At 39.8% G+C, this 16,601-nt stretch overlaps 1 protein-coding gene and 1 non-coding gene across 2 annotated transcripts in view; both read right to left on the minus strand.

Annotated features, from left to right (window-relative positions):
- LOC126197817 (uncharacterized) overlaps nt 1-16,601 on the minus strand; it is a 195,936-nt gene that overhangs the window by 116,895 nt on the left and 62,440 nt on the right. The window contains exons 2-3 of the mRNA XM_049934671.1: nt 13,440-13,592; nt 10,234-10,683 (exon numbers count right to left, since the gene is read on the minus strand). Of these exons, the coding sequence (XP_049790628.1) occupies nt 10,234-10,683; nt 13,440-13,592 (603 nt within the window). The remainder of the gene's footprint in view (nt 1-10,233; nt 10,684-13,439; nt 13,593-16,601) is intronic.
- On the minus strand, nt 14,952-15,025 carry Trnan-guu (transfer RNA asparagine (anticodon GUU)). Its single transcript has one exon. It is a non-coding gene; the product is annotated as a tRNA-Asn (tRNA).

Raw genomic sequence — 16,601 nt, forward strand, 5'->3', positions numbered from 1 at the left:
CAGTTAAATGAATGACCATCATCTAGTCAATAGGCAGTGTACTTGATATGAGTCAGTTGATATGTTCATGCTATGCTCGTGAACATGCACAGCAAAAGTAATGTTTTACTGCTGAAACTTTGTTAAAAATAGCCTTTTCGATCATACACTAAATTTCATACCTAGATTTCCTCCAATTACAGTTAAAATTGCAGACTTCTGTGGATAAAGAGCATTACTTACCAGCAAATGAATTATGTAACAAGATATTGTGACACAGGTGTATCAAGCACCTGTCTGCCTAAGGATATGAATGTTGATTGTTTAAAAAAAAGAAAGCTTTGGGACTGAAGAGTAAGCATGGGCGGGGGAGGGGGGACACACTAACTACCTATGTAGGAAAAACTGCAACAGGTGTTGACTGAAACAAGACTTCCAGTTTTAATCTTCCTGAAAAGACAATTACTTTGTCCTTGAAAGGAGAGAAGGCATGATGTGGGAGGTGCATAAAGATGATAATGTGCTAGTGGAGCAGAAAGGGGAGAAGCAAGTGGTCAAGGCAAGAAGAGAAGGTTTAGATAAGGCACTGAAGCATTTATAAGTACCAGCAGGTGTCCATTCAGTCTGAAGATTACATTTTTCAGTACACTATTTTGAGGACTACCATGTTCACATTGATCAGATTTTGCAAGCAATGATATTAGATGTGCTTACCACCTGAACTGTAACCACAATGAATGTATCTCAAACTGGCAAATAGCATACCTAACAAAAGTCTTGGTCAGATATCAAAATATTGAAACACTTTATCTTTTGCCTCTAAAAAAAAAAATGACTCTGAGCACTATGGGACTCAACTGCTGTGGTCATAAGTCCCCTAGAACTTAGAACTACTTAAACCTAACTAACCTAAGGACAGCACACAACACCCAGCCATCACGAGGCAGAGAAAATCCCTGACCCCGCCGGGAATTGAACCCGGGCGTGGGAAGCGAGAACGCTACCGCACGACCACGAGATGCGGGCCTTTTGCCTCTGTCAGTGTTTCTTAATGTGAAAAATGCCTAGTTTCACAGTTCTTTGGAGCCATGTTAAAGTGTGTGCTTTCTAACAGGATGGGTAAGTCAGTTCAGAGGTCAAAGGAAGACAATAGCACACCATCTCCAATAGGCTTACACCTAGTAAGGTGTAGTGGTGTTCAAAACTAACTTTAGACTGATGACAGCTTGATGATTGTCTCAGAGGATCTGTAAACGGTTTTACTGCCTGATTAATATACTGGGTTTCATACATTAAATTTTTATAACAATAATGGGAATTTGTAAAATAAGGGATATGCAACCACTCAACTATAATAGACTAATCTGTGTACTCCTAAGTGTATTGAAAATTTACACATTTTTTGTGACAATTTATTTATTACATTTCGAATAGAAATATATTTAAGATTTGACATAAAATTTTTCTGAATATCATACTGCTTCATGATGTAAAAAACTGTACTGGAGTAACCAACGTTTTGGTCATGGTTACACTCCCTTCTTCCAGGTCTGCCATCAGTAGACCCAGAAGAAGACCACTGCAGCTGTGGCCAAAACATTGGTTTCTAACACCACTAGACTGAGAAGAAGGCCACTGTAACTGTGACCAAAACACGGGTTTCTCCAGTGCAGTTTCTTGCATTATGACACAGTACAATACTCGGGAAACCTTTATGTCAACTAACTCTGGCCGCAAAAACCTATGCAATTATCTTCAAGGTTTTTTATTTTTTATTTCACATCCGTGAGGACCATTTCATTTGGGACCTGAGGAAGGTACTACCAGATTTGGTTTTTCTTTGTAAATATTTATATGTTGATTGTATATTCCTTTTCTTTTTTGACATGTGCTATATGCTGGAGGATCTCTTCACTATGGATCCATTGTAATGAGAAGTACATCTAATCTAAAACCCACACTCCCACAGCTGCAACAAAATTCTGTGTGGCAATGGGAGAGTGCATATGGATGTCTATATGAGAATGTGTGTACTTTTACTGTAAAAAGAGGAAGAGCTCAAAAACTAATGTGAATAATGTTTTCTGTTCTGTGTTTCTATGCTCCCTATATCAGTCCAATATAGGTGAATGGTAGCCTTTCTCCTACCACACATCAAATTTTTTCAGTGCCGACTATGTTGTAACCAATACCTGCAGTAGTGTGGTTTGTGTTCAAGTTTATTTAATCATTGTCAGTGTCACTAGCAACAATAGATTTTAAAGAAAACAGAATGGCTCTCCAGCAGGTGCATTTCCAATAGTACTGATAGATACATATAAAAAAATACAAAAAGCTGTCCGAGCTTTCAAAGCTGTTAGTTCCTTTCTCAAAGAAGAAAGGAGGGTAGGTTCATGGAGGTTAGAAAGGAGAGGTGAGTCACACATACTCTAGGATGAGTGTGACCCACCTATACCATTGTTTTCACAACAAACGATTGGCCCCCTTCTGGAGTCTAGAGTGACCTAACATTTCTAACTTTAATGACCTATGCCTCTTAATTATCTGAGGAAGAAACATCATTTTGAAAGCAAGGGTAGGTTTTTGTACTTTCATGTCTGTGTATTGCCAATACTGGAAATTCACCCACTGAAGGTAAGTAATGACCAGCCATTCTGCCTTCCTGTAATTTCATTAGTAACAATTCAATCTCCTATTGCTCTGACTTAATTTTATGTTGATCTTTGTTATTTTACATTTATGCCAGAAAAAAGTCACTGTGTATTGCATACAGCCTTACTCTCAAATTCCCTGAGATTATGTTCCAATACCTTTGGAGGAACATACTTCTTCCTCCCACGTAAACTTTGTGTAATGACCATGCCTCTAAAAGTAGTGTTTTTTGGGAATAAAGAAGGCCACCAAACATCTTTATTCCTGTGTTGCAAATTAATTCAGTAAAATGGATAATGCAAATCACAGTGCTGATTTTAGTTGTTTCATAAAACTACAAGGGAAATTAGAGCTAAGGTAGATGTTAATAAACCTTGACTTTGAAATTTGTATCAGAGACTAAGATGGACAGTTTGTTGAGGAAGATATGTTTTACTTGATTTTTATGCAAGAAGTCCTTTGCCGACCAGGTAAGTGGCTATCTTTGTCAAAAGTAATATTTTTTTCAAAAGTACTGACTTAGCAATGCTGTGGACAGAATATACTTAAATGCTGTATGGCAGGTGTTTATGTTTTCAGTGAGAGAACTTTAAAAGTTCATTACAGATATTCCAGTTTGAAGTAATGGATTGTTTTCTACAAAATTGACATTTAGCTATGCTCAGACCCTAGTAAAAAAATCAAGTTAATTTTGTTAAAGCATTTCAGTAGCAATGTTTTGACAAATTCTGCAAAGGAAAATGTTAATGGACAGCCCTTGGTCTTGAAATCTCTGTGTACTTCCTAGTCACAGTAAAGGAAAACTGTAAAGCAGTCACATATAATAACATCTTCATAGTGTGTTCTTTAATTGACAAGCACATAGTGAAAAAAATTAGTAACAGTCTGCCACACCATGATGTACAAGTAACAAGGCTGAAGGGAATGGAGACATACAAATGAAAAGTCACTAAATAAAAAATTTAGATATATCCACTTGATATGTTAACATTTAAAATAAGACTTGAAGGGAAATCCTGGCAAGAAGTCTACACTGCAGACAACTTGAGTGACAAATTTAATACATTTCTGCAATCGAGTATCTTTTTTCTTGATAGTTACTATCCATTAAAAAGTAGTGGTAGAACTCCAGTACTACTGAAAACCCAGTTTTCGTTACTACTGTTATTAATGAGTGAGGGATATGAAGGATAGTTACATTTTTCACTACTTTGTATTACTGAAGGAAATCAACAATGCATTAGACCAAGGAAATGGGGAGCCCTCGGAATAAAATTAAAGTTATCTGATTAGTTGTAAAAGAAGTATCAGAACCAGAAGATGAGTGTTTAACATACTACATATCTACTGGGGGATAATGAAACTGTTGATGACCCACTGGGGATGTAGAAAAAATTTAATGATTCCAATGAATAGTCAGCTAGACGAAGCAAAATTTTGTTGGTAGGGTCAAGAGTGCAAAATTTTTACGTTCTGGTGTTCCAAGACATATGCATAACACAACTATGGGAAAAAAGGCAGAAATAAATCAAATGTAATTATTAAATCATTTGCAAGAAGAGACTCACAGGGGCATCAAGTAAACTAATTATTGCCCCATGCACAATTTTACACCTGTCCATCTGTGCAATATGCTGGGGTCATAAGTTTGCAGAAAGATTAAAATACTCATTAGTAAAATAATTATATATAAATGGAAGATCAAACAAAGGAAAATCCAGGGTGGATTATGAAAAGCACACCCACCAGCGCGAGCGCGAGCGCGCGCGCGCGCGCGCGCGCGCGCGCGCGCGCGCGCGCGCGCGCACACACACACACACACACACACACACACACACACACACACACACACACTACCTTCGCTGGAGAGCTCCTGTTAAGTTTGGAAAGTAGGAGACGAGGTACTGCAGAAGTAAAGCTGTGAGGACGGAGCGTGAGTCATGCTTGGGTAGCTCAGTGGTAGAGCACTTGCTCGCGAAAGGCAAAGGTCCCGAGTTCGAGTCTCAGACCGCCACACAGTTTTAATCTGTCAGGAAGTTTCATGTGAAAGATTGTTTTACGTAACTTATTTTAACACTTAAGAACTGGACTGCTCATATTCTTTACATATGTTAATTAATCTCATGGATAGTGTGAGCAGCTATTGTGACTGTTTGCTAATGATAATGTAGTATATGGTGAAGTATCATCATTAAGTGACTGTAGGAGGATAGAGAATGACTTATACAGAAATTCTGTTTGGTGTGATGAATGGCAGCTTGCTCTTAAGTGTGGGAAAATGTAAGTTAATGCCGATGAGTAGAAAAAAATATGATGCAGCGTTAGTAGTGTCCTGTCTGACATAGTAATGACAGTTAAATATCTAGGTACTGCACTGCAAAGCAACATGAAATGGTATGAGTTTGTAAGGAAGGTAGTAGGAAGGTAAATTGTTGACATTGGTTTATTGGGAGAATTGTAAGAAAATATAGCTATAGAACTCTAGTGTGATCCATTCTTGAATATTGCTCAAGCACTTGGACCCCCCACCCCCATGTTAATGGATGACATTGAGCTGTTTAGAAGCATGCTGCTAGATTTGGATCAATAGGTAAGTGCTATGGTGGCACTTCATAAAATGAAATGGACTTCCGTGGAGGTAAGATGGTATTATTTCCATGAAACACTACAGAAACAATTTAGAGAAGAATCATTTGCAGCTGACTGCAGAACGATTCTACAGCTGCCTATGTACATTTCATGTAAGGGTAATGAAGACAATACAAGACAAGAAAAAAAAATTAGGGCTTGTATGGAGGAATGTTGACAGCTGTTTTTCTCTTGCTCTGTTTGCGAGTGGGATGGGGAAGAAAATGCCAGTAGTGGTACATTGTGCCCTCTGCCATTCATCCTTTGATGGTTTGCAGAGTATGTATATTGATGTAGAATATTCTCTGGTATCAAATTTTAGGGCAACTCTTTGCACTGACAAGTAACATTAGAGCCGAGAAATGAGACGGGAGAGTAATCTGTGATACCAGTTGGTGAAAATCCTGCAAACTGTTGTTTAAGAGACTGAGAGTTAAAATTATTCCCTTCACTGGACTTGTAGTTAATATTATGGATGAATTGAAAGTGGAAAATGGTTTGTTCTTTGATAAGACTTCTTCAGACATTGTACAGAAATGTGTGTTTTGTTCTGCAGACTGCATTTTTATTACTCGTTAAGTAGAAATGATTAGTTTTTCTCATTCTGGAATCATCACCCAGGCTGTGGCTGAGCCATACCTCTCAAATATCCTTTATTCCAGGTGAGCTGGTCTTTCAAATTTTGCAGGAGAGCTTCTGTGAAGTTTGGAAGGTGGGATGATGATGATGTTTGGTTTGTGGGGCACTCAACTGCGCTATTATCAGCACCCGTACAAATTCCTAATCTTTGCTCAGTCCAAACCCACCACTTTCATGAATGATGTTGAAATGATGAGGACAACACAAACACCCAGTCATCTCGAGGCAGGTGTAAATGGAAGGTGGGAGATGAGGTACTGATGGAAGTAATGCTTTGGGGAGAGTCATGAGTCAAGCTTGAATAGCACGTTTGGTAGAGCATTTGCTCACAAAAGCAAAGGTACCGAGTCTGTGTCTTGGTCTGGCACAGTTTTAATCTGCCAGGAAGTTTCACATTAGTGCACACTCCACTGCAGAATGAAAATCTCCCTCTAAATCCTACTGTCTTGTTGCCTCTGGCACCCCTCTCCCCAAGCTTGGCACTTCAAGTGGTGGCTTGTGCCTTAAATCATCTTTGGTTCTGGTTATGTTTATATAAGTGCTGTGCACCTGCTACTACTAGTGAACATCAACATGACCACATGAAGATTATCCAAGAACAGCAGTCACCAAAACTATGTAATAACAGAAATCTGTTTATGGTGAGGGTTGATGCTTATAATTTAGCTCACAGGAATGTTCAGTCCTTGAATGAGTGTGTTCAGATAATTTCTGGGGAGGGTTACAAGTAAATTAGGTTTTTAATTTAAATTTATAAGGATTCACAGTTTCTTTCTTTGTCAGCTGGTAGGCTGCTAAATTGTCACAGAACTTTGCTCTCAAAACAAGATTTGGAGAGAAACCCTATGTGTAAATTACTTTTGTTTCGTGTTTTGACTATAAACCTGACAGACAAGCTCTGTTGCTCAATGGGTGTCAGAAGGTGATTCCATAGATCCAGGTTTCAAATCTTAGTCATTCCTTGGATAGTTTGTCTCACTTATCACTTCTTTTTCCTCTGGCAATGATTTCTTAATTTTAAAAATAGCTGGTTTCACCATGGTTCAATTCATATTAAAAATGTATGTCCTTCTACAACTGGCTGACTAAGTCATGTCAGAGGAAGGAAGGGGCATACCAGCTCCAGTAGGATTTTGCCTAGTGAAACACTGTGAGTTCAGTCTTATCTTTGGGTCAGGGATAGCTTTACTTAATTTACAATTCAGTTGAAACAATTTTTATTATTAGCAAAAAATGACATTAAGGAATAAATACTAGGTTGGTGCATAAGTTCATTGTGTTTTTCCACAAGTTTAATAAACACAACACAACAGATACAGATAACAGAGACTTTAGTCATTAATAATAAATGCTCCTTACTATGTATAACAGACTGCCAAAGATGGGGGAACTTTTAATTCTGCAATTTTGACAATCACATGGTTTCGATGCAGAGAACTCGTCAAGCCATTTTTGAGTGCTTTTTCATTCAGAAAGTAAGTTTGTTGAAGGTTGTTCAATAGAGAGTGGAAAAGGTGAAAATCTGAGGGCACTGGATCCAGTGAATAAGGTGGGTGTGGAATGACTTCCCAACCCAACTGCTGCACAGTGTTTTCTGTCAGTCTATTAGAATGCAGGCACGCATTATTGTGGAGTAGCATCACTTCACGCAGTCTTTCTGGTCGTTGCTCTTGGATTCCATCTGCAAGACGTCTCAGTTGTTGACAATAAATGTCAGCTGTGATGGTTATGCCTCGGGGAAGCAATTCGTAGCACACCATACTGTCTCTGGATGGATGGATGAATGGAGAGGTTGGTATTGGTGAACGACAGCAAGGTCTTCAGCACCCGCTCAATAACAGTGTGAGACGGGTGTCAAGAAAATACTCAGAACAGGAAGATAAAACAGAATGTAAAACACAGGTAACAAGGTTGAAAAAATATGTGCCTACCCATACTGAAGCATGGGACGAAGCATGCCGTCAGCAGGAAAACATGGACAACATAGGAAGAAGTGGGAAAAGGAACTAAAACAATATAGCAAATGTAAGTGGCTGGCTGACCACAAGGAAAAAAGGGAGGAGCCAGCCACTCTGCAATACACTTATACCTCCAGTCTAAAAGTTTAGGCCAGAGCCCACACACATCACAAAACTTTAAAACGCAAGATACACTCATCTCCATAATGTCTCTGTTCTGCCAGATGCATAACATGCATGATGTGTGCAGGTCTTTGTATGGGGAGCTGCTGCTTTGGTTGGGCTCAACCATTCCTCACTCGCAATGATACAGGAGGGCAATGGTTGGTGTTGTTCACAAGTCAATTGATGATGTGCAAACAGAGGAGTGCACATATGGCTATTCACTCATTTTTGCGATTTTGGCTTAGAATTTTCTGTCCCGATACACTCAATTTTTGAACCTACCCCATTGTGTGAGGTGGGTCACTGTGCTTTAATGCTTTTAAACGATGTTCTTCAAACCCTGGAGGTCTTCCAGAACATGGAGAGTCACTAATGTTGAAGGAATCCTCCTTAAAATGAGAAAACCATTTTGCTGCCATTCTCTGTCCAATGGCATTATCCCCATACACAGCTCAAATGTCTGGCTGCCTCCACTACTGTCACCTCTCTATCGAACGCAAACAGAAGAATAGGTCAGAAACGTTCAGATTCCTCCACTTTGCACTCCATTTTCTAGCATCCACAGCTCCACTAGATATCTCCAAATGACAAAATGACAACATGTAGAATCAGATAGCAACAGTGAACTACAAATAACAAATGACAATCAATAAATAAATCTATAACAACCTGGATGCCAACATGCAAAACAAAAATGACACAAACTTAGGCACCAACCTAATATATTTGGAAATGAGTTTAGAAATTCCAAGATCATGAATGAAACTCCGTAGGTAGATGTATAAGGAAAGCAGTGTGGATGAGACATAATCCCATTGCTGACAGCTAAAAAGGCAACAGTTGGGAGTAAAACTGAAATTGTGGGTATTGTAGTTCAACATGAATAAGAAGAGGTAATGTAACTAGGTGGAGGTGTATAAGTGAGGGAGGAACAGTGGCGGTAATGATGAGAATAGATGCAACACAAATATGGATAGCAGAAGGAGCTAACATGGCAGACATTTTAGATGGCTCAAAAAATTTAATGAAGTGAAGAGCACAACTGGCCACAGAAAAAAAGCATGTACAGTAACTGGGTCTGATTAAACTGAAATGAAACATGGGAAAAAGACAATATGAAGGATGTGCACTGCTGCTGTTCTCTGCAGAGACTGCAAGAGGTGAATCCATGGTCGGAAGATGGGTGAGAAAAGGAGAAGTGATGCAGCAGTTGAATATCCTTATTTACATTTTACTGCTTATGATTAATGGGCTAAATAAATAAAGAGGTTGGATAGATAACCTGGATGGAGTGAATGAAGAGTAACCCTGCAAGGAGATAATATGATTCTAACAAATAAAAAAAGTGGCATAGTAGAGGTAGCTGCAGAATTCATCTATAAGCAAAACACGGGCATCAACTTGAAGCCACGAAGATTCATGGATAGGATGAAAAACCTACTTAAATTTCATTTCCAGATTTAACACTGCTGCCATTTCATCTGTATGCACGCTTAGTTTTGGAGACAGCTGCCAATATTTGTTATTTTGAATTATATTCAGGGAGAAATGTTTCTCAGTTATATTCTAATACTCACAGAGACAGCAGAAGATTTGACAGATTGGATAGTGTCTTGAAAAGAAACTGTGATGTGAACATAACAAAAGTTAAATAAGGGCAGTGGAGTGTAGTGGAATCAAATTGGGTAATGCTGAGGAGATTGTATTAGGAAATGAGACACTAAAAGTAGTAATGATTTCTGCTATTTGGGCAGCAAAATAACTGACAGTGGTGAAAGTGTGGGGAATTTAAAATGCAATATAGCAATAATAAGAAAAGTTTTCCTTACAGAAGAGAAGTATGTTGAGATTGAATATAGATTTAAATGCTGAAGATATTTGTTTGGATTATAGCCTTATAGGAAAATGAAATGTGTACAATGAACAGTGCAGACAAAAAGACAGTAGACTTTTTGGAATGTTAAAGGGAAATGCTGAAGACAGAATGGATGGTCTGTATAACTAATGAAGAGTTAGTGAATCAAAATGGATATAAAAGAGCTGTAAGACACAAAATGACTGAAAGGAGGATATGTTTGACTGGACACATCCATTTGGCATCAAGGAACATGACAATGTTATCATGCTGTCAAGGTTTCCAATTCACTTTTCCAAGTAATAAGGGTATCACACTTTGCAGCCACTGGAGTACGCAGAATGACGGTACACCTACCTGAGAAGGCCCGATCATCGTCAGTGTCCCCACTGCTATTGCCAGCCCCGCCGCCCACAACGCCCATGCCTTTCTTGTATATCTCGAGGGCTGGCAAAAAGAGCAGAAGGCATATGACAGCAATAAACTTGACAATCAGTTTGAAGATGACCACTTTTAGGATGATCTTGAAGAGCAGGCCGATATCGAAGGGGATAGGTGGGAAGAAGTGATCGGGAGCAGCATAGGGTGCCGGGGAGAGGTCGTGGTGGTCGTGATGGTGATGGTGATGGTCGTGGAGGGGCGGGCGCGCTGGTGCCGGGTAGGGTCCCCCATTGGGCAGGTGTGGTGGTCCGTAGACAGGCCGTGGTTGTGGTGGACCGTAGATTCCGTTTGGCGGAGGGCCGTAATTGCCACTGGGCCCACCTCCGACTGGCCCACCATACACTGGACTCGGTTCTCCAAAGTAACCTGCAACAGGAGGAGGAGGGTAAAAAATATTGTGCATTTGAATCACATGATACAGTAGCTAACCTGCCAGGGGAACTACAAGAACATGCTTCATTATGTCTATATCCATAAACTATAAGGGGCGATCAAAAAGTTTCCATTTGAGGACATTGTTACAGCGTATATGTAATGAAGCGTGACTCTGATGCAGATATAGAAGCATCGACATGTAGTCAAGGGATTAGTGTCACTTTTGTATATTTCTGACATGCATTTTGTAAATGTGGAAATGTAAACAATGGCGATGTTATTCCCAAATGCGTCCAAATAGGACCAATGTGCTGTTATACTTCTCTTAGCTGCCAAAGGACAAGCGATGGTAGACATCCATTGGAGAATGAAGAACGTGTATGCAGCAGCATGTCTGTTGAAAACTACTGTTGTGGAACGGTGCTGCTTTGTCATAATACACACTCCCATATTGCAAATACTGTAACGCAACTCGAGAGGGAGACACTCGACACCAACCCCCCTATAGTCCTCATGTCTCTCCAAGCAGTTATCATGCCTACAGTCTCATAAAAAAGGCCTTGAACAATTGACCATTCCTGTCGGACGGAGAGGTGCGACAGGCAGTTATGGACTTCTTCATGCAGCAGGTCACAGTGTTTTACCATACAGGTATCTTCAACCCGATGCAGCAGTTGGATGATTGCCTCAATCCTCATAACTATTTTGCCTGTCTGGCATACCCATTCAGGACAGTACAGCCTTTGAATGGAAACTTTTTGATCACCCCTTATACTATGACAATGAACAATAGGACTTGATTCCAAATTCATTCTCACAATGCAGGTAAAGCCAGCTACATCAAAAGATAGTACACAAACTTTATAAATTGTATTAAAAATATCATAAACTTATTCATAAAGGTAACAAATTTCCTGGATGAATGTATGATCATAGTGATTTTTGTGAATACAGCCCTGTAGACCACTTAATATATTTCTTTACTTTTAATGATGTTTCGGCTACTGCCCGTCATCAGATCAAAATTTAAAACTTGTGATACAAGTTTCAGTGTCAGTTCCAATAAAACATATGCCTAAGCGAAGTGTCAACTGCCAACGGCCATTTAATACCCCACTTAGACATAAGTTTTATTGAAAGTGACAGTAAAACTTGTTCCATAAGATGTAAGTTTTGATCTGATGATGGCAGTAGCCGAAACATTCTTACAAATACAGAAATGTGTTAAATGATCTAGATGGCTTTATTCACAAAAATTTAACTTCTGTCTCAGTAACTGTTTAAACCTGTATTTTTTGTAGGTATTCCACGGACAGCAGAGGAAGGAAAGTAAGGATGATTAGAGTTTATTGTCCCATCAATGGTGCAGTCATGGGGCCCATTTGTTGTCCTGCATGGGTGGAACACAAAGAGGGATTATGTCAGTATTCTGGCTGTCTGTTTTCACCCAGTGCTGTCTTCTCTAGTGAACGGCCTGTGTAATAGGACAAAAATTCCCACATTCATGCTTCTGCAGTTGGCAGTTCGATGTACATGTTGATGAAACACAAAACCTCATATTGCTCTTTCAATTTCCTGACATGAAATGAAACTGAACTTTTGTGAGGAAATTTTGAGGACAAGCTTTGCAGCCGATTTCCTCCTCCAAGGCAAGGTTGCTATGGAGTAAGTTTAATATTTAGGTAGACTAATGGCGACTTGTGAGTATCCATAAAAAAAATTTCGATTCTGAAACAGTTAAAAATGTGTCTAATGCCGACTTTTAAATCGTTTTCTTGAATGACAAGCACCTGACTACAACATATTTTTTAATTTCCTTTAGAGCTAAGAGGGAGGGATGCGTTGCTCCAAGGAGATTTTCTACATCTGCGTTATTTTTTCAAGTAGAGTGAGCATGTATCCTTCTGAAAATTGAGAATGACTGTCTCACATCGGATAAAAGCTGTAATTAAATGGTTCAAATGGCTCTAAGCACTATGGGACTTAACATCTGAGGTCATCAGTACCCTAGACTTAGAACTACTTAAACCTACCTAAGGACATCACACACATCCATGTCCGAGGCAGGATTAGAACCTGCGACCGTAGAGCTGTAATTAATGCGAGATGAGCAGACAGTCTGATAATAAAGGTTTTATCTTTCTTTTTTTTTTTTTTTTTTTTTTCATAGACGGAGCAGGATAGTGCAGTGATTGGCGCGCTAGACTTGTATTCGGGAGGATGATGCTTCAAACCCGCGTCCGGCCATCAGGCCATCTACATTTAGGTTTTCTATGAGTTCCCTAAATCACTCCAGGCAAATGCTGAGATGGTTCTTTTGAAAGTACACGGCCGATTTCTTTCCCCATGCTGTACACAATCCGAGCTTGCACTCTGTCTCTGATTACCTCAATGACGACGGGACGTTAAACGCAATCTTTCTTTCTTTTTCTTTTTCATAGATGTTTGTATTATTCTGCTCAACTGTGCAGAGTGATATGACGTTCTCTTCCAGCGCTGTGAAGTTAGTCTCTAAGTTTTCTTACGACCTGAGTGAGTGCATCATTGACGTAAAGGTACAAATTGCTTATTTTTCAGTGGGATATGTGATCAATAGCACCAAATTTCTGAGGTGTTTATGCCGCGCTAGTAGCGTTAGCTTTAAATGCGTTTCGTAGGTAAGTCGAGCGCTCGTCAGCTCTCGTGACTGCGGACAGCAGTGTGGGTAAGGGAGTAAACAGTTTAGGCTAGAGCAACTGCGCTCCCACCTCCTTCTCCATTGGCACCGATGAGGTCGCCCCTGCCATATGAGTCTGCATAAGCGTCCAAGTAGGTGTCTCCACGGGGTTCAGCTTTCGGCGGATCGTCAGCTGATGATGTACCCAGCAGCAGTAAGGATGCCAATATACACCACGAAGCACCTAAAACATAACACATAGTCCACACCATCACTTTTCCGCTTCTGAGAAGAATGAACGCGACAGGAATGCGATAGCGGCTCGGGTATTTATCATATGCTCTGAAGCAAAATGGTACACAAGCTTGAGCATTCTCACGTAATGAAGATAAGAAGGAACACCCTAAATTTAAATAAACTTAATTCCGTCCACCATAAACGATGTTTTTTGAAAGGCTTTAACTATGTCAGTGATGATACAAACAAAAAGTACTTCACCAGTTACGTAAGTTTCTTCAAGCGTAGCGCGACACGTTACAGTACACGGATTTATTCCCTTTCAAATGCTATGGGAGTATACATTACTACTGTATATGCCGCAGTATCTTAGCACTAAATCATAGTTCAACGTAAAGCGAACAGTGTGCAAGCTGTATATGGTTTTCTGCGTACAAAACCTGGGACAATACTCTTAGACTAGTGAAATGCAACTGCAGGGAGAGAGAATCAGAACAAAACAGTAATGTAAATTCCCCCAGCAATTGAAAATGACAATAAATTCCTGAAACGCGTCGTGCTACGCATGAAAACGCGTAACTGGTGCACCAATTTCTTATTTAGATTATTTAATAAAACCGCTTATAAAAAGTAAAAATAGACAGTCCTTACCTAAACGCTTTAATAGTGTACCTGGTGCGCTAACAGCGATTGAAAAGTAAAAGACCGGAAGCAAAGTGATCTCGAATAAAGCCTACATAGATTTCAATTAACGAAAGGAACGCTTTCGAAGGGTAGGTGAAAAAATAGCGTTCTCTCTTGTGCTGTCTTTGCCTATCTTCTTCTGATTTGCAATGCATTTCCCCTTTCCCTTGACATTGTATCGTCTCTAATGATCTCAATAGATGTAACGTAAAGTATAACTTCCCTCCTTCCTTCGACGTTGTATGGACTTGGCAATTGCGAAGGCAGCAATTCAGATTTCCGTCTGGTCATCCGTATTTAGGTTTCATGTTGTTTCTTTCTCCAACTTTTCAATGTTATATATCTCTATTCCTCGATAGGACGTGTAATCTTAGTCTTCCTTTGCAGCTGTTTGGGTATAAGGCAACGAGCTACGAATACAATGAAATTCATGAGTCACAGTTAGATTTGAGATGTTGGAGCAAATAAATAAAGAAGGCGTTCAAACTTTGATCGCCTGAAAGATCTTCAGTAGTTAACGTGTCAATTTCTCAATCGTAGTCGGCGAATTAACACACAATTGTGGAACGTCGCATCAGGTAAGAAACGACTAAGAAATTTGGGCATTAAACTACGAGAGGGGAGAATGATCGAAATTCATTCACTACGGTAAAGTGTACCAAGCAACATTTTTAAAAATTATCGCCCCCGGGTGGGCTCGAACCACCAACCTTTCGGTTAACAGCCGAACGCGCTAGCCGATTGCGCCACGGAGGCTTGCTGTTCTTACTCGCCAATTTTCGCCACCAGACCTACGTTGTCGATTTTTGCGAACCATTGTGAAACATTTCAATTTGATAAAGTATTTCCGGCGCAGTCTTACTTCGTCTCAGCTTGAAGAAATTTTGTTCGAAGTACAACAGCTAGGCTTAGCCGATAATTTTCTACAACGCAAACTATTGTATCTCGGTCACTGATTGCAAAATATTCAGATTAAGGTTATCCATTATGGACATTGCAGAAAACCGTGACTGTATAAGTAATTAAATATAAATACAGATAACTACAAGCGGTCAGTTATGAAATATTTGTTTATTTCCATAAACTAGTTTTCAATTTTTTGAAGGCTTAGCGTGCGCCATATGAAAAGGCTTGCAAACTAGTGAAATCTACCGTCGATTCCTGGTGAATGAACATAATGATTGAATGGACAACATCGTATATGTTCTACAGGAATCCTGTAGCGCATACATTATATTGTGCTTTTCATTTATTAACTGAAAATCAGTTTATGGAAATAAACCATGTCAGTATCAGTACCTATTTCTTAAGTGACAGGTCTCAGCTACATGCATTTCTATCCAATAAAACAACTATCCATTCTGATCTGGACTGAAAACCGGTACCGCAGATCATGTGTCTAACGCTCTTCCAGACATGATACCTATTTGAATATATTTCAGATCTGACGGTGATAATGATCGCTTGTGAATGGAACCATTCCATGTTACCGTTGTGAGCGGTGTTCAGTTCTCATTTGACTGCCCCCCCCCCCCCCCCCCCCCAATGTTCCTATGTTCGACGTATAGCACTGTTTCTTGAAACAGCACAAGTAAGCTTCCACGGGATAGCTGGCATCTGACTGCTGATTCGGGTTTTCGACATCTCCTATGCTCTCCCATGGGTCATACAAACCTGTGACCATTCTTGCTGCCTTTTTGCATGTCAGTAGTCCCAGTTAGTCGCATTTAGTTTGGATCCGACACACTAGAGCAATATTCTAGGACGAGTCTCCTTTGTAGAGCAGCCTCCTTTGTAGGATGACTACATTTAAAGTGCAGCTACTTCCAGAAGTCCAGTGTGGGATGTAATTATCGTATGGCTGCGAAACTTGGTAGATATGCTAATGTATTAATACGGAACCGATTTACCATGGAAAACATTAGTTCAATTTTGGCCGCGTCACTGTACAGTATCTCGTCGCTGTCTCCAGTGCTCATATTGAAACAAGCTGTTTAGCGCAGTTAATAATAAACTTTCTCACTTGTTTGACCTTTTATGCCCACGTCCCATTCCTAATCCATCACTTATGGGAAAGTTGCTGTATGTCTTTCTTGCATTCATAGCGCCAGATTTGCGCCTGCTGGCCAAAATTGTAACTAATGTTTAACACATTAGGATACCTACCAAGCTTCGCTGCCATATGATAATTTAACCCCACACTGGACCTCTGTGAGTAGCTGCACTTCAGTTATAAACATCCAGTACCAACGAACTGAAGTCTGCCACCTGCTTTACCTAGAACTGAGTCTATGCGATCATTTCATATCGTGTCCAGGCAAATAGTCACATC

Source organism: Schistocerca nitens, chromosome 1 (assembly GCF_023898315.1).
Source record: "Schistocerca nitens isolate TAMUIC-IGC-003100 chromosome 1, iqSchNite1.1, whole genome shotgun sequence".
In the NCBI taxonomy this organism is placed as follows: domain Eukaryota; kingdom Metazoa; phylum Arthropoda; class Insecta; order Orthoptera; family Acrididae; genus Schistocerca; species Schistocerca nitens.